At 43.5% G+C, this 18620-nt stretch overlaps 1 protein-coding gene across 1 annotated transcript in view; it reads right to left on the bottom strand.

The window, feature by feature from the left end:
* Nucleotides 1-2477: 2477 nt before the first annotated feature.
* Nucleotides 2478-18620, bottom strand: part of LOC128406000 (protein SCAI-like) — a 53118-nt gene continuing 36975 nt past the window's right edge. The window contains exon 4 of the mRNA XM_053373052.1: nucleotides 2478-2579. Coding sequence (XP_053229027.1) covers nucleotides 2478-2579 — 102 coding nt within the window. The remainder of the gene's footprint in view (nucleotides 2580-18620) is intronic.

Genomic DNA, 18620 nt, shown 5'->3' with positions numbered 1-18620 from the left:
ACCAGTCTGATTGCTGCGTTCTGGATTAGTTGTAGTTTCCGGGTCACCTTCAAAGGGAGACAGGCATGAGAATGAGGGTCCCCGGCATGAATAATCTGGGCTTAGGTTAAGCCTTTCTGAAAGTAATAAAAACACAGCAACAAAAGATCAAGCAATTAGCAAGCCTCGTATTTTCCCAAATATTCTGCTGGGAGTGTGTGGGTGTGAGGCATCTGATCAAGGCCTGTATTTTAAAATGAGCTTAAAGATATATTTGCAAATGTTTGTATGTTTCATGCCAGGCAGAAAAGCATATGGCTAAGTACTTTGGCAGTTGTTTATCCTCCTGAACAGGGCCCCCCTGATTTATAGCAGGACAAGTTTCTCAAAGTTGTAAAAGGGAATTACAGGCTGGGAGCAAAGGTTATACTGACCCTACATATTACAGAATACAATCAAGCTGCAAAAACACTAATTAAGAGTTGGTAAATAGTAAGATTTATTGTTTAACAGAAAATAATACCATGTGCCTCCCATCAGACTCGAGCCATATTTTCCTAAAGTTAAAGGGCAAGAGCTAATGGGAAAAGCAGCTGGCTGGGAAAGGGGGTTGTAAACTGAAGAGGCTTCTTTTTGAAGCTGTTTTTACTGAGTTCCTTTTTACTTTGAAAAGGCCTTTTCTTCTAAAAAGCTATCTATGTTATGTATGGAATTTGTTGGCTTAATGTAATTATGCAAAGGATTTAGAAAGTAAGAAATGTTAGATTCTTATTTCATTGATGGTGTGTGAGAATGTGAACCCAAGATCTCTGTTTAGATAGAACTTAATACCATGAGCCATTTTTTTAGCCATTTGTTTTGGAGTGCAGGGGCAACAGGGCAAAAGGTGATCTGGTAATTAAGGTGCCTTGTCGAGGCAAATGTAAGATATATGGCTACTTGTCTGCCATTTATGGATAGAAGGAAATATAGCTCTTTGTCTCCCATAAAAGGTAATAGGAAATGAGTGTATCTTTTATGATTGGCTCTAGCAAACAGCCAATAGGAATTTCAACCAGGCTGATTGGATGGAGGCAGCCAAAAGAGGAGCAAGGGGGCTGGGCTGAGGAAATATAAGTGCTGGCCATCAGGGCTGGAGTGGGCAGAGCTTTTGGTAACCATATACCACTGTGCCTATCATTTATTTGTCTGACAAATAAATTATTATTTTAATTTCTCTATTGCTGCGTTGAATATTTCATTCCAACTAAGCATTAACCACAAGCAGGGTGCTACAGGTGTGTGGGTGTGTAGAAATTAAGAAGCTCTTTCCCATAAAGCAAACTACATTAAGCTGGATGAAAGGGCCAATGGAGCAGGTTAACACTAATGCTAACTGCCACTGTGATTTGAGATTCTGTTTGCCAATTATCCTGTACTAAGCTTGTTTCTTTTGGCAAAGACTCGCTTTACCATGAGGATGGAGCAGCACCAGGTGAACTGCAAATCAGCCTCTGATATATTACTGCGAGCTTTTGAAAGTCCAGGAGTAATAAGAGCAGCTGCGATCAAAGGAATTTTCCCTGCAAGATTCTAGTCTTAATTACACATATTTCCCTCACAAGATTTGGCTTATGAGTAGGGCTCTTGCATTCTATTCCTGCCCACCCAGGAATAAATAATTCTGTTTTTTGTGTATATACACATACATGCTGGCAAAAATTATATTACCTTAGGAACACTGGAAGCTACCTTATACCAAGTCAGACCACTGGCTCATCAAACTCAGTATTGCCAACACTCTTTGGTCATGACTCCCTATGGTCTCAGACAGGGGACATCCCTGGAAATGCCATATTGGGGATTGAATCTGGGATGTTTTGCATGCAAAGCAGATGTTCTACCACTGAGTGATGTTGCTTCCCTTGTATAATGTTGCTCAATTTACTTTTTCTAACACTATGAAAGCAATTGTTCCTATTTGGAAAATGCAAAGGACTATATAGAAGCAGGAGGTGAGTTACTAGGAGGGGGAATGGGTAGTAGGAGATGACTTGAAGGCACAGAGGGAAGACAATGACCTCCCGTTTCTTTCAGCGTTTAAAAGCTTCTCACTAAAACAATGAGAACTAGAAGCATGGGTGTGTGGTTTGCTTTTTAAACAAAAACTCTGCTTCCCATAATAGCAAACTACAATAATGGTAACTAGCTCAGATGGCTTGCTAAAAATACCAATTAACAGAGAAGACAAGAGGTATTAGTTGTAAGAATTAAGGGCCTACATATTCCGCAGCACCCTTTAACTACCCGATGTTGGGAACAAATGGGAAAACTCCAACATTCTTTGCTTGCCAATTTCTTAGGGGATTTGCCTAGCTACTGTAGAAGATAGAACACTGAGCTAAATGCCCCTTTTGCCTGAGGATTGTTGCAGAAGATGTAGGATATGAGTCAAGATCTGGGAAGATACTGAGCTTTTTCAGAAAGAAAGGAAAATGCAGCGATTCACTTTTAAGTCCTCACTCGACAAATGCAGCCACCTCTTGGAGAACCAGATTCCACTCCACTTGGTCGTGCATGCTGAAGTGGTGGGTGTAGTCTTCAATCTCATCTGACAATTCCTAGAAAGCACAGAGAGCAACAAATGAATGATTTAGTGCTGCTTTGAGTCGGGGGGCTAACTTGATTAGATTTTGTGAGTAGGCATGTGCAGTAAGTAAGCAAACATGTGGCAATGCTCAAAAATAATTGTTTAGAGTGTTCAGGGAAGCAGTAACAGCAGTAAACTAGAGGTGAGAAATCGAGGATCCATGGTGCACAGCCACATCCACGCTGGTTGGCACATTTCCACTTCCTAGCAAGCTGTGCTACATCATCATCATCATCATTATTGAAATTTTTCAACATACAATATAATAAAAACAAAGTAATCAAACTAATCTAAACAAAAGTAAAAGCAAAAAACAAAAAAGAGAGAAAGAAAAGAAAAAGAGAAAGCGGGGCAGGTGGATGATGAAAAAAGCCCTCTCCCAAAGGTTGGGACCCATAGAAAGGGGTTGACCTTCCTGTCTCACCTGGGAGCTTCCCTTTCTTCTCCCAGCCTCCAACCCTGGGAGATCTTCCCTTCCCTGCCTCTCACGCAGGGTCTTTCACCTGCCAACCATCACCTTCCAACCTCATAAAGCCAGAGTAGAGGACATAATGAACAAAACGAAAAATAAGCAAAAGCATAGTGGATAAAAGGAAAAAGGAAAAGGAAAACTACATGAAGAAAAAGATAATAAAACATAAAAAGAGTGGTGAGAACTTCTGATTCTCAGTCTCTCAATTATCTAAATAAAGATTACTCAGAATATTCAAAGTGTTCACTGCAGGAAGAAGAAGAGGAGGAGTTTGGATTTGATACCCTGCCTTATTACTACCCGAAGGAGTCTCTTTTTTAAAAAAAGAAATATTTATTAAAGTTTTACAAAAAAACATAGGTTTACAAAATAAAGTTTACAGAAAACATAAGTTTACAGAATAGAGAAAATTAAAACAAAAATTAACAAACTAGAAAACACACATAGGAAAGAGGAATAAAAAAGATACAAAATGCAAAGAAAAAACTAATAGCTAGAAAGAAAAAATTTAAAGATAAATCCATTTTTCAATATCTTTAAGCTCGTTACCTTATTTCCTTGACCTCCTCACACCTCCCCTTTTTGTATTCCCGTTTAGAAAATCATTTCAGCAAATCCTTACCCTCTTTCATTTATCTTTACTCAATATCTTAACCTATTATAACTATGTATTTTCATCCATTATCAATCCGTATTTGCATATTCTTGTTAATCTTATTACCAATACCGCTTATTTTCAATCCAACATCATTTTAACATTCATTAATTTTACAGTATTTCTGCAAATAGTCTTTAAATTTCTTCCAATCTTCTTCCACCGACTCTTCTCCCTAGTCTCGGATTCTGCCAGTCATTTCCGCCAGTTCCATATAGTCCATCACCTTCATCTGCCATTCTTCCAGGGTGGGTAGATCTTGTGTCTTCCAATACTTTGCGATAAGTATTCTTGCTGCTGTTGTTGCATACATAAAGAAAGTTCTATCCTTCTTTGGCACCAATTGGCCAACTATGCCCAGGAGAAAGGCCTCTGGTTTCTTCAGGAAGGTATATTTAAATACCTTTTTCATTTCATTATAGATCATCTCCCAGAAAGCCTTAATCTTTGGGCACGTCCACCAAAGGTGAAAGAATGTACCTTCATTTTCTTTACATTTCCAACATTTATTATCGGGCAAGTGATAGATTTTTGCAAGCTTGACTGGTGTCATGTACCACCTATAAATCATTTTCATAATATTCTCTCAAGGCATTACATGCCGTAAATTTCATACCTGTGGTCCACAACTGTTCCCACTCAGCAAACATAATGTTATGGCCAAGATCCTGTGCCCATTTGATCATAGCTGATTTAACCGTCTCATCCTGAGTATTCCATTTTAACAGCAAGTTATACATTCTTGAAAGTATCTTAGTTTTGGGATCTAACAATTCTGTTTCCAACTTTGATTTTTCCACCTGGAAGCCAATTTTTTTGTCCAGATTGTAAGCCTCTCTTACTTGATAATAGTGAAGCCAGTCTCGCACTTTGTCTTTTAATTTCTCAAAACTCTGCAGTTTCAATATGTCTCCTTCTTGCTCCAAAATTTCCCAATATTTCGGCCACTTGGCCTCCATATTGAGCTTTTTCTGAGCCTTTGCTTCCATCGGTGACAACCACCTTGGGGTTTTATTCTCAAGTAAGTCTTTATATCTTGTCCAGACATTAAACAACGCTTTCCTGACAATATGGTTTTTAAATACTTTATGTGCTTTAACCTTGTCGTACCACAAATATGCATGCCACCCAAAAACATTATTGAAACCTTCTAAATCCAAAATGTCTGTGTTCTCAAGAAGCAGCCATTCTTTCAACCAGCAGAATGCTGCTGATTCATAATAAAGTTTAAGGTCTGGCAGGGCGAATCCACCTCTTTCCTTTGCATCAGTTAGTATTTTAAACTTTATTCTGGGCTTCCTGCCCTGCCAGACGAATCTAGAAATATCTCTCTGCCACTTCTTGAAACACTCCATTTTGTCCAAAATTTGTAGTGATTGAAACAAAAATAACATTCTTGGCAATACATTCATCTTTATAGCAGCAATTCGCCCCAACAAGGAAAGCTTCAAATTTGACAATATTTCTAGGTCCTTTTTCACTTCTGACCAACATTTTTCATAGTTGTCTTTATATAAATTCCCATTTTTAGCTGTCATGTTAATCCCCAGGTATTTCACTTTCTTAACCACTGTTAAACCTGTCTCATTCTGAAACCTCTCTTTCTCAATTGATGTTAAATTTTTCTCAAGAACTTTAGTTTTTGACTTATTCAACTTAAACCCTGCCACATGACCAAATTCTTGAATCATTTCTAGTACTCTTTTGGTACTAGATTCTGGCTCCTGTAATGTCAGTACTAAATCATCTGCAAAAGCTTTCAGTTTATATTGTTTGGCTCCGACCTTTATACCTTTGATCAGACAGTCCCTTCTGATCATATTTAGTAAAACCTCCAGGACCGAAATAAAGAGTAGTGGGGAAATTGGGCAGCCTTGTCGTGTCCCTTTCTCTATCTTAAATTCCTCTGTCACCACATTATTAACTATTAATTTGGCCTTTTGTTCTGAGTAAATTGCACTTATACCATTTTCAAACCCTTGACCAACCCCCATCCCCTGAAGATTTTTCTTCATGAAACTCCAAGAAATATTATCAAAGGCTTTCTCCGCATCCACAAAAATTAAAACTGCTTTGGTGTTAATGTCCCCTTGCAACTTCTCCAAAATGTTAATTATATTCCTCGTATTATCAGACAAGTGTCTACCTGGGAGAAAGCCAGCTTGGTCCTTGTGAATCTCTTCCACTAATACTTTTTTTAATCTTTTGGCCAAAATGTCAGCAAATATTTTGTAATCCACATTAAGCAGGGATATGGGGCGGTAGTTCTTAAGTTGTGTTCTTTTCAGACTCAGTTTTCGGTATAAGTGTAATATATGCTTCTTTCCACTACTCTGGCACTTTTCCCCCCTCCAAAATTTCATTACAAACCTCCTTTAGTGGTTTAATTATCCAGTCCTTCAAAGTTCTATAGTATTTTGAGGTTAAACCATCCGGCCCTGGAGATTTCCCCAACAGCATATTCTGGATGGCACCTTCTACCTCCTGTTCTGTAATTTTGTAGTTCAGCATTCTCTTGTTTTCTTGAGAGATTTTTTGTAATCAATTTGTTTTTAAAAATTGGTCTATATCAAACTCTTTCTGTGGCCCTTGTGTATATAACTGTTTGAAGTACCTCTGGAAACATTTTCTAATTTCTACTGGATTCTGAATGTTCTTTCCTTCCACTTCCAGATTGGTAATAGTGTTAAGCTTTTGTCTTTTTTTCATTTGCCAAGCTAACAATTTCCCACATTTATTAGCCGATTCAAAAGTCCTTTGTCTCATTTGTTTAATTTTCCATTCAATTTCCTGATTCGTCATCTTCATATATTGCACTTGATATAACTTTATATCTCTCAGAATCTCTTGTGAATTTGGTTTCACTCTCAATTTCTTCTCGCCCTCTTTTATTTTTTCCAATTTTTTTTCTTTTTTCTCATTTTGAGCTCTCTTTTTTATTGAATTCTGTTGAATCAGAAACCCCCTCATAACTGCTTTACTTGCGTCCCAGATTACTCTTTTTTCAATGGTAGTGTTCAAATTTATCTCAAAATAGTCTTTCAAAGTTTTCTGGGCCTTCTTAATAACCTCTTGATCTCTAAACAAGGTGTCATTCATCCTCCATCTGAAGGAACCGGTTGGTGTTAATTTCATCTCCATTTTCACGGCATTATGGTCGGAGCACGTTTTTGGGCAGATCTCTACTTTTCGAATCTTAGGTGCCAGTCCTCTAATTATCCAGATTTGGTCAATTCTTGTCCATGTCATTTTGGCTTCAGAAAAGAAGGTTCCCTCTCTACCCAAGGGATTCCTAGTTCTCCAAATGTCAATCAAGTCCATATTGTCAGTCAGTTCAAAAAAAGTTTTTGGTAGTCTGCCATCTTTAGTAACTACCTGTCTCTGCGACTTGTCCATGTTTGTGGATACCACTCCATTCATATCTCCCATCAAAATAATGTTGTAGTCCATGTAATCCAGCAAAGTCTCATGCAACTTCTTAAAGAATTCAGATTTCCCCTCATTCGGTGCATATACTCCTACTATCAAAAATTTTTCTCCTTGTGTTTGAATTTCAATTGCTACAAATCTTCCTTGATCATCTTTTAAAACAAATTTCGGTGATAGGCTCTCTTTTGCATAACTACTCCTCGCTTTTTAACCTTGTCCGATGAAATAAACTCTTGGCCCAGTCTTTTATTAATCAAAATTTTCCTGTGTAGCCTTATCACATGTGTTTCCTGTAAACAAATCAGGTCCAATTGTTCCTTTTTCAATAAATGGAAGACTTTCTTCCTTTTCTCCGGGGAGTTAAGTCCATGAATGTTCCAGCTTAATAGTTGCAGAGACATGATGTATTTAGATCGCTTCTCCTCCAACTGCTCCCAGTAAATCCTCTTGTTCTGACGGTGGTATCACTTTCTCTAACTTGTCCAGTCCCAAAGGTAGTGGTGCTTTGTCTAGTATTCCTGGTCTTAGGGCTCTTAGCTCTTCTTCACCTTCTTTTTGCAGGTCTTCTCCGTGGTCTCTCAGAAATTTTTCTTTATCCTCCACTGATCTTATTTTAAACTTTTTACCTTTAAAGGTAAAAGATAGTCCTTGGGGGAATTCCCACCTAAAAATGATTCTATTACCTTTCAGCAGGGTCACCAAATCTCCGTAGTTAGACCTCAGGTCCAAAAGATATTTTGGGATGTCATTGAATATCTCCACTCTTGATTCGTTTATTTTCAAGGTATTCTGGAAGTGCAGACTCAATATTTTGTCTCTTTCCTCTTTTGATCGCAGGGTAATCAAACAGTCTCTCACCCTGTTCTTTCTCCCTCCCCTTCCAAGTCTAAAAGCACTTACTATCTTAAAAGTCTTGCTTATCATCCAATTTCCAAAAGTCTGCAAATTCCTGTGTTAGAAAGTCACTTAGACTGTCTTTCTCAAGTTCAGGCACCGCCCTAATCCTCAGATTGGTCTGCTTCTCCTTCAGTTCAATCATAGACAAAAGTGATTGGTGGGCCCCAAGCTGTGTCTGATGGTCCCCAAGCTGTTTACATATCGGTGGTATCTTTTCCTCTACAGCCTCTGCTTTTTCTTTTGCTTCCTGCGCTGTCTTTTGATTTGATGTGGATTCTTGCAGCAATCTTTCAATAGATTCTGTATTTGAGTTCACCTTCTGCCCCAAGTTGTTAATACTTGTAGTGTTTTGGTCAATTTTATTTGTCGCTTCAGTAACTTGTTTGCTTAATTTATCCAAGGATTCATAAATTTTGTTTAAAACTGAAGTAAATCCTTCTTCCGATGTCATACCTTTTGCCCCAACTTGTACTGGGTCTTCCCCTTGTGGTACAGGAGGGCCGGATGCAGATGCTCTGCGCTGCTGCAATATTGCACTAGTCTGTTGGAGTCTGACCTTGCCCGATCTTGTTGTCTTTTCCTCCATAACACTTTGTCTGAGATTCTAAAAGTCAAGGTCAATCCCACGGTCAGGCTTGTTTTGCAGTGGAAATTTCCCTGGTTAGTTAGGAATGGAAAATTCCCCAGCCAGTTGTAGCAATTTCAGTGAGCCTCTAGGGGGATACAGTAACAGTCAGTAATAATGCAACAGAGTATCTTGCCAACTTTTCAAAAGCCCCCCTTCAGCAGAATAAATAACAGTTTCAAGTCCAAAGTATCTCACTTGCAGAGTTAGCTGTCAGAAAATTACATTGTCCATAAATAGTGCGACTCTCAATACAGCAGTTCTATTTAATCTTGGCAATCCGTTCCCAAGAATTGAGTGGTGGTCTTATATCCCTTTTTTGTCCTTCTCTTCTTTCTCCTTTCAATTTTTTGTAGGCAGAAAATACTTTCCCTTCTTCCCTCCCTCTCCTTCAATTCAGGGAGGGAATTCCTTTGGTTTGACGTTTGGATTTTGAGTCTTCTTAACGCACCTCACCCGGTCTTAGCTTAAACAGTCTTTGCTTTAATCTTTATACAAAACGGAAGGTGGACTTCCTGTTTACACCTTCCCGCTTCAGTACCAAATTACACCTTATTTTTCCTTTAGCCTCCAATCTTAAAGCTTGACCTACTCACGGGTTGTTGTTTAGTAGATGAATTGTCACAGGAAAAGAGGTCAGCGCTCTCTGGCAACAGCTGCACGGCTTCACTCCACGGAAGTAGCGATCGACTCTCAGCACCGCGCCATTAACCCCCGTTCCGCTCCGGAGCCCCTCGCGGGGTTCCCTTGCAAGTTGGGGGGGCGCTTTAGGTGCCCGCCGAGTCCCACGGTCACAGGCTTCACCCGCCTGTGATTTTCGATAGGGTCCCCGCTTCGCTGTAGCGGCCAGACCCGATTTCCGCGGAGCTTCTCCCTCCAGACTAGAGGGAATCCGCCATTGCCGATGGCGCCGCCTCCGGAAGTCCCCGAAGGAGTCTCAAAGCAGCTAACATTTTTCATTCCCTTCCAATCCCACAACAAACACTGTGAGGTGAGTGTTAGAATATTCCATTCCACCTTAAGAACAGACGTGTGGAATTGTTGTATGTCACATGTCTGTTTACACTCCAGCACAGCTTGCTGGGAACTTCCGTTTGTTATAGCTTTTGCTTTTTAGCTGCCTTGCTTTGGACACGAAGGAGATCAGACATGTTTCCTTTTGTCCTGATGTATTATGAATAAACTGCTTGTAAATATGCTCACACAGCCTCTCCTGCCACTTCTGTTTGCGCGTTTACTCTGCTGAGTTGCATGCCCCAGCTTTTGAAGCTCGGGTTGCAGATGCCGCAACAAGGACTGGAGATCGCCCGGCACACTGGCCGGTGGGCTGGAGCCAGCTGGGGGGCCTGCCAATTGCCCCCGTTTCCTTGATTTCATGCCAACAACAGGGTTATGGGTCCAGATCCACGGCGCTTACACGACAGTAAGGCTGCTGATGGCTGTTGTATCGACCTGGCAAGTAGAGAGGTATGTGGAGTGAAGCATTTCCCCACATAGAGGACCTTTGATGTCCGTGCCAAGCAATTAATGCCAGAAAGAAGCAGGCTGCATTGATTTACGACCTGCTAAGATTTACGACCTGTGAAGAGCTCAGTTCCTGGCTGAAGTAAAAAGCAGGAATGGATCTTTTACAGACTGTGTCTGATGGGGCTCCCTGTTCACATTTAAATGGACAAAATTATCAGACCTGGGCAAAGTACTGCAAGGGTCAATTGAGACGGCTTGGAGTGTGGCACACTGTTTCTGTAGATCCCCCGGCTCAAATCACAGAAGCATGGTCTGCAGCCAGCTCCAAGGCCATGGGGGCAATTCTCCTGTCAGTAGTTCTGGAGGAGTTAATTACCCTGGCTGGCAAGACCACTTTGTGCCAGATGTGGGACGGGTTGCGCGATTTGCATCTGAGAACAGAAGCTGGGTTTGTATTGCTTTACTTCAGAAAGCTGCACAGAAAGAAGCTTGAGCCAGGGGGAGACCTGAGAGCCCATGTATTGAACTTGCAGAAGTTAAGACAGGAATTAGTGCATAGAGGTTTCACTATGCCTGAGTCTTTATTTGCTGTCCTGATTTTGGACTCCCTGGATGAGAGTTACCATGCTGTGACAAGCCAGCTGGCTACTCTACCTGCCCAAGACCTGACTGCAGCAAAGGTTTTGGCTGTCCTCCAAAATGAGTATGATCAGAGGAACGCAGCGGACCCTGGTTGCATGCTTCAGGGGGAGCAGACTGTGACATCACCTGGAACAGCATTGCAGCCACCAGGGGGGAGCTAAGGAGTTGGCAGCTGTGAAGTGCCTGTTCTGTGGGAACCAAGGTCAAATCCAGCAGGATTGTCCAAAGGCAAAAGGTAAACAGAGGAAAAAGTCTGCAGATGGCCGGAAGAAGGGGGGCCAAAAGCCCAAAACAGTGCAGAACAAGGCTTTGGTTGCTAGCACTGCTTCTCCAAAAGCCAAAGCCCGATTTGTTGTGGATTCAGGCACGTCGCAGCACATTGCAAGGGACAGACACTTGTTTATCTCCTTTACGCCACAGGATGGAGCAATTCAACAGGTTGATGGTAAGACTTTGCGGGTTGCTGAGATTGGAACAGTGAAGCTGGCAAGTTTGCACACCACCATCAGTAAAGTACTGTATGTTCCTGACTCAGCAGACAATTTGCTCAGTATCCCACAGCTGACTGAGCAAGACTTTGAAATTTCCTTCAAGAAGGGGATCTGTGTCATCAGGAAGAACAATGAGGACATCTTGCATGCTAGTTTTGTAGATAGATTGTTCTTGATAACTTATGATGACACTGGTGTTAATGTGCCTAATGTTGAATCTTGCTGTGTTGCACAAACTAACAAAGTTCTTCATTTAGATTGTATTCATACACACCATCGAATAATTGGTCACCTGGGATGGCAAGCGCTAGCCAAGATGCCGGAGAAGGTTCAGGGTTTAACCATCAAACCCTGCAGGTATTAAATGAAATGTGTCTCTTGTGCAGAACACAAAGTTAAGGTTGCACCCAAAGGCAAAGTGTCTAGCAGGCAGACTTCTAACCCCTATCAGCTAGTCCACGCAGACCTGGTTGGTCCACTTGCACCCTCTTTGGGTAGAGCAAGGTACTTCATGGTTTTAATTGATTCTTTTTCCAGGTACATTCATGTGTTCGTGCTGAAGCAGAAATCAGAAGAGTTTTCTAGGTTCAAGGCATTCTGTGCTTGGTTGGAAAATGCCCACGGCAGACATCTGGGTTGTTTGTGTACTGACCGAGGCGGTGAATTCACTTCTCAGCAGTTTGAAGCTTTTCTGACTGAGAAGGGAATGTAGCATGACCTCTCAAGTCCTAGGTCTTCCTGGGAGAATGGACTTTGTGAAAGGGCGATCAAACTTTGCTGCAAGACCTAAAAACCTTGTTGCATGATGCCAATCTTCCTGAGCAATATTGGGCAGAGTCACTCTCTAATTTTGTTTACATGTATAACAGGACATTGTCTTCACCTATTGGCTGTACTCCCTATGAGAAGATGTTTGGTGAGAAACCTTACGTCAAACACATGAGAATCTTTGGTTCTGACATGTGGGTCCACACCCCACAGAGCAGCAAGCTTGGAAAGCATGGGTGTCAGGGAGAGCCAGCACCCCTTGATTTGTAGTGCTCAGAGGAGATAAAAATCCAGGCACCCAGCCATAATCTGTTATCTTTATTGCACTTGGCGTATTTACAGGGAAGTTTTTAATATGTGACATTTTAGTTTATTTTTCATCTTTGTTGGAAGCTGCCCAGAGTGGCTGGGGAAACCCAGCCAGATGGGCGGGGTACAAATAATAAATTATTATTATTATTATTATTATTATTATTATTATTATTATTATTATTACAAGCAGTTCAAGAAAAACAGTCCGTTCATCATGGCGAGTTGTTCCTTCTGACGCTTCTCTTTTTGAGGTGGGGCAAACACCACCAACTCCCCAGCCCCCTCCTCCTCCTGTGACGAGAGGCATTAACACTCGGAAGTTCCCCCTCCCTCTCAGTGTCACTCCCCTCTTCGTCTTCCCTTTCCTCTGAGGACGAGAAACTGCTGATTAAAGGAGATCTTTCCCTGTAACCTCCCCTCTCTACCTGCAGTTCCCTGACAGTGGGGCACATGGTTTGTTCATGGGGTATGAAAAAGGTGCATACAGGGTACTCACTGGAGAGCCAGTGTGGTGTAGTGGTTAAGAGCGGTAGTCTCGTAATCTGGTGAACCGGGTTCGCGTCTCTGCTCCTCCACCTGCAGCTGCTGGGTGACCTTGGGCCAGTCACACTTCTCTGAAGTCTCTCAGCCTCACTCACCTCACAGAGTGTTTGTTGTGGGGGAGGAAGGGAAAGGAGAATGTTAGCCGCTTTGAGACTCCTTTGGGTAGTGATAAAGCGGGATATCAAATCCAAACTCTTCTTCATGACTGACACTAAGACCATACGGTTTACAAAGTGTTGAGTACAATCCCAAGTGGGGGGGGGGATGTGGGAATTTTCCAGAGTCACTCAGAAGATGAGGATGATGAGGTAGCAGAGGAAGCTGAGGATGATGATCAGAGTTCGGATTCCAGCTCAGTGGGCGGTGCAGCTGCTGGTGTCAGCGACAGCGATGACAAAGCAGACTACAAAAGCACAAAGGCCTCTCTCAGACCATCTGATGCGTCTGACACTGAACTGGAAGAACCACTGTTCACCATTGGCCACCATTCTCCTAAGAAAGAGGAGATGAGTGCAAAAGACTTGCATCTAGTACGCAGATCTGAAAGGGTCACAAAAGGCAAACCTCCAAAGAGGTATCCTGATGAGTTTGCTAAAACAGCAGTTGCTGTTATTAGTAGCTCAGAGAAGGTATGGGAACCTTTAAGCTTCTAAGAGATCCAGGAGTTAACCTCTAAATATGCTGAGCCTGAAATTCATCTAAAGATGAAGGCTGAAATTGATTCCTTGAATAGGAACTAAACCTGGGAGCTGGTGCCAATAGTTCCAGGAATGAGGCTGGTGGACAGCAAATGGGTCTTTAAGGCCAAGACAGACCAGAACGGCAAGGTTGTCAGGCACAAAGCCAGATTGGTCACCAGAGGTTTTTCACAGGTACCAGGACAGGATTACCACGAGACCTACTCATCCACCATCAAGTATAAGAGCATTAGGCTAATGCTCACGATTGCTGCAGAGGAGAAACTGCACGTTTCTCATCACGACATGAACACAGCTTTTTTGTACGGGTTTTTGGGGGAGGAGCTGTATATGCTTCCTGTGGAGAGAATCAGAACTTACAGGGTTAAGAAGTTCTGAGTGACGTCTCACATTCTGATGCGTGGTTTAGAATACTGAGGGGAGTGTTTTACTGTGTCTCTCTCAGTGTGTGTTTTGCTCCGTTGCGAGAAAGGAGCAAGATGTGTGTTTTGTCACCAGGAGAGTTATGAATTGTTTGTTTTGCTACGAGAATAAAGACTTAAAGTAAGATAAAGGAGACACCGTGCGTTAAGCCTGATTTATTACGCACACACGGCAACTGTTCCTGTTTCTACGCTGTGTTTACACTCTGCTGAAACAGAGAGGAGCCCCGGGAGCAGAGCGTCACGCAGAGGAAGCGTGTGGACCCCCGGGGGCTGGTAAAGCTACAAATAAATCATTCCATAGGTTATGGGGTTATCAGCAAACGCTTTGAAGCAGTTGCTACGTTCGTGCCTGTGTGTGTGGCCAGCTGAAGAGACGCTGGGGAAACGCAGAAGACGCAAGACTGCAGCTAAAGCCAGCTGGAGCTGTGCCTACGTTTGAGGCAGAGGGCTCGCTGGGAAGATCTGCGCTTGAACCGGGTGCGAGAAGAAGCTACTACTGTTCGTAAGTAAGCTGGGCCCCGGGGGGAGAAGATGGCAGACAGCCATGAATCGTACTCCGTCCCTTTTGAAAAGTTGGACGGCAAGAACTGGGAGGAGTGGAGTAGGAAGCTGAAGGCCTGGCTGGTAGCCAAGGGTTTGTGGGAAGCGGTCCAACAGCTTCCATTACCCCAACCAGCAGCCGGAGCTGCGGCAGCAGAAGTTGCAAACGCACACGCGTCGCAGAGAAAGAATCAGAAGGCCCTGGGAGCTATAGTGCTCAGTCTGGAGGGTTCGCAACTGCCATTGGTTGAAGGGCTTGAGACTGCTTTTGAGGCCTACCGTGCACTGGAAAGAGTGCACCACAGAACAACAGCTGGGGCAAAGATACACACCACCAGACGCTTGTTTGAGATGAAGCTGCGTCCTGGGGACAGCATCAGGAAGCATGTAACTGAGATGCTTTCTGTGTTCAACCAGCTGAGATTGCTGCAAGTGAACTTCTCGGAGGAGCTGAAAGTTTATATCTTGCTCAGCGCTCTGGACAAGAGTTATGACAATCTGTGTCTAACTCTGGAGTCGATGGATCCGCAACAGCTGACGCTGGAGTATGTGACAGGCCGTTTGGGGGATGAAGAAGAACGGCGTATCAGAGAGGGCAAAGCTGGCTCGGGCGGCTCCTCAGGTTGCAGAGGGGCCAGACCAGTGGAGTGCTCCGTTCAGGCTTTTTCCGTTCGCTGTTGCTTTGTTTGCAATTCCCCTGACCATCTGCGTCGCAACTGCCCACAGAGAGCAAGGGAGACAGGGCAGGATGTTTCCAAGGTCGCTTCCCATGGGAACCAGCCAGGTTTCCATGGCAACCAGTCCAGCAGAGGAGGCAGGTGTGGGAAAGCGCAGAGAGGACGTGATTCAGAGGGGGAAGAAGGCGCTTATCAGCTAACTGCTTCGATGGCAGTTTTGGAAAACACCTGCAAAGGCCCCAAGGACGGGGGCAGCGGGAAGTCTGTTGCTAAGGCAACAACGAAGGACAACTCCAGTGAGGAGAGAGTGCTGCGTTGGATTGTGGACTCTGCTGCTAATACGCATCTAGTCACTGAGACACCTGGTGTCAAGATAAGGAACTGCAGAGCTGTTTCAGCTGGGAAAACAGTGTGTTTTGCTGATGGGTCACAGAGACGTGTTACTAATGTGGGAAACGTGTTTGTTTCTTTCTTGCAGGCGCAGCTGAAAGTCTACGTGTCGCCAGGGATAAAACATTGTCTTTTATCTGTACCATGTCTCTTACAGGATGTCGGAATTCAAGCGAGCAGTGCCTCCAGCTCTTAGGAATTTGGCCACCCTCCAGGTGCCCGGCTTGAATCCTTATGACCTCCTGTCTGCGTCTCCCGGCAAGATCAAGGGAGGTCTCCAATCGGCGATTCTCCTCAACGTGAAGGAGAACACACCACTCCTCCCACTCCTCTCCCAGGGAGGGGGAAAGAGACAGACAGAAATATATTTACATGTCTTTATTCCTGTCGTTCACCAGTACAGAGAAAACATGTCTGCACACTCTGCTTCCCAACTGCAGAGAGAGAATAAACTCCACCCATGTACTTCCAGTACAGGGTCATGTGCTGCTCTGAGGTAACATCCGGCTCTCAGAGCACTTTACAGACTGTTCCTGGTTCCCACGGTACAATCCAATAACATCCACATCCTGTTTACCATTCCAGCCACCTGGTGCTTGCTTCTGCATTGCTCCTTTTTCGTAACATCCTCCCCCAAAAGAATCAATGCGTGTTGCAGCAAGCAAAGCATGATCCAGAGAAGAAAACAAACAGTTGTTATACACATAACACTCCCCTGTTGTTTCAGTTCCACCCTTGGAACTCCCCGCCACTGGTTTCCCCAGTGTACCTCTCTGGTTGTCTGGTTTCCAAGGAATGAGTGCATCTGCATTACCTTGGCTAGCAACTCTCTGTTGTGTCTTTGTCTCTGACTTAGACACAGTTCCAACCTGTCCTTGGTTGTTTACAACAGCAACACATGCAACAGCTAAGTTAGCAAACTCTTTTGAGTACCTCTTGGGTGGTTGACCCTTTGTAACTCTCTCAGACCTACGTATGAGGTGCTGATCCTCTCTGCTCACTGGTCCAGTCTCAGGACTCTTTGGAGAACCAGTTCCAATGGTAAACAGTGGTTCATCCTTCAGTTGTGAAGGCCTATCTATTGTGTGAGACTTCCTCTCAATGACTGTGACAACTGAGCTCTCCGAGCTATCAGTGTCATCACTTTCTGTACAGCTGTAATCAGTAAAATCATCATCATCTGAATCGTCCTCAGTGGGAAATGTGTGTACTATCACTCTCTCCTGTTCAGGAGCACTCTCTAGAAATTTTGTGAGAATCACCTGACCAGATTCAGACAAAATTACTCTGTAGAGACCCTTTTCATACCCCACAAAAATGCCTCTGGCATTCTTTACTCCATCTGGAGCTTCTGTTCTCACATGAGACCCAAAAACCTTGAAATGGGCAACAGAAGGTTTTCTGTGGAACAGTTTCTCAAAAGGAGAACTTCCCAACTCTTTTGAAACCTTTCTCATTTTCGTATAACAGAACGACATTAGAGACTCGGCCCAGTACTCATGTGGCAGATGTGAACTTAGCAATTGCGCTTCCATCCCCTTTTGCAATTCTCTGTTCACCCGTACACAGACACCCCTGTTCCACGCTTCCGCTGAAACAGCAATCTTGTGTCTGATCCCCTTCTTCTGCAGGAACCTTTGGAAATCCTGTAAAAGAAAAATCTGCTTCTCATCTGTGAATAGACAATCAATGTTAGCATCATGCATACTCTTAACTTTGTCACAAAACTCCTGAAACCTCTCCAAGGCTTCCTGTGGCTTTCTCAACACATAAACCCAGACATAGTTAGAGAAATGATCCACACACACAAGATAATATCTTGCATTGCCTCTAGATGGTTCTAGAGGACCAATCACATCAGCATACACCCGCTGAAATGCTCTGTTGACTCCGGTCTTCTTCTTGCTCACACCTGCAAGAGAAACTAGGTTAGACACAGATGAATTACATTCCATGTAATCACTTTGTCCAAAAGTCAACAAATAAAGTCCATCCTTCTCCCTGGCTGAAAGAAATAACTCTCCATCTTTGTAGATCTTGCAGCTCTCAGCATCGTAGGACAGTTTCAGTCCTCTCTTTGCAATCTGCGAAACACTCAGCAGATTGAACTTCAATTCAGGAACCAAGTAAACATTGTTTATTGTCAAGTTCAGACTCTTAAGATAGACAGTCCCTTTTCCGGTCGCTTCCAGCTCCTGACCGTTGGCCTGTGTCACAGTGAAGCTTTGCTTCTTAAACGTTGAAAAGAGTCCTCTGTGTGGGGACATATGAACCGTCGCTGCAGTGTCGATAATAAACGCGTTCCCAACATCCGGCGTGGTTCCTTTCGCCATCAAAGCCTTTGCAGGTTCCACCATAGGCTTGGTATGACCTTTGCCTGACGCCTCAGGCTTTGCTGAGCGGCCCTTCGCTCCTTTTGGCTGACGTGGCTTCTTGCAGCTCCGCTGAAGATGCCCAGCCTGTCCACAACTGTAACACTGGACAACATTCAAAGCTACAGCATCCTTTCCAGTAGCCTCATCGGTGGGGGAATTAGAACTCCGTTCCTCCCTCCCCCTGTCCTTTACTTCCAGTGCAGCATGCCGGCTGTGTTCATCCTGAACCACGGCACTCAGGGGCACTCCCCCCTTCTTGGCATCCATGCTGAATCCGAGGGTCAGCTTTACACTTAATCTCAAGCCAGCTTTCACTTTTCAAGCCAGTAAACTCCAAAAGTCTTTGTTTACTGCTTCACTGGCAGGCAAACCTTTGGGCTGTTTTTTCAAAACCCTTGCACAGCTGCGCAGATACACTTTCGATTTCCCAGGCTCTTTTTAGCCATTCTTTAACTGGCAGACGTTGCCTAGCAACCTGCTCAGGACGGAATTCCTTATCTGACCACAGGAATTCCTGGTATGCAAGCTTGCTCTTTCAGAGCTGTTTTTCAAACGCAGCTATTGTGAACCAGAAAATAAGCCTTTCTGCGTTCATTCTCTCTAGCC

This window comes from Podarcis raffonei, chromosome W (genome assembly GCF_027172205.1).
Source record: "Podarcis raffonei isolate rPodRaf1 chromosome W, rPodRaf1.pri, whole genome shotgun sequence".
In the NCBI taxonomy this organism is placed as follows: domain Eukaryota; kingdom Metazoa; phylum Chordata; class Lepidosauria; order Squamata; family Lacertidae; genus Podarcis; species Podarcis raffonei.
This window is presented reverse-complemented; position numbering and strand designations above follow the sequence as displayed.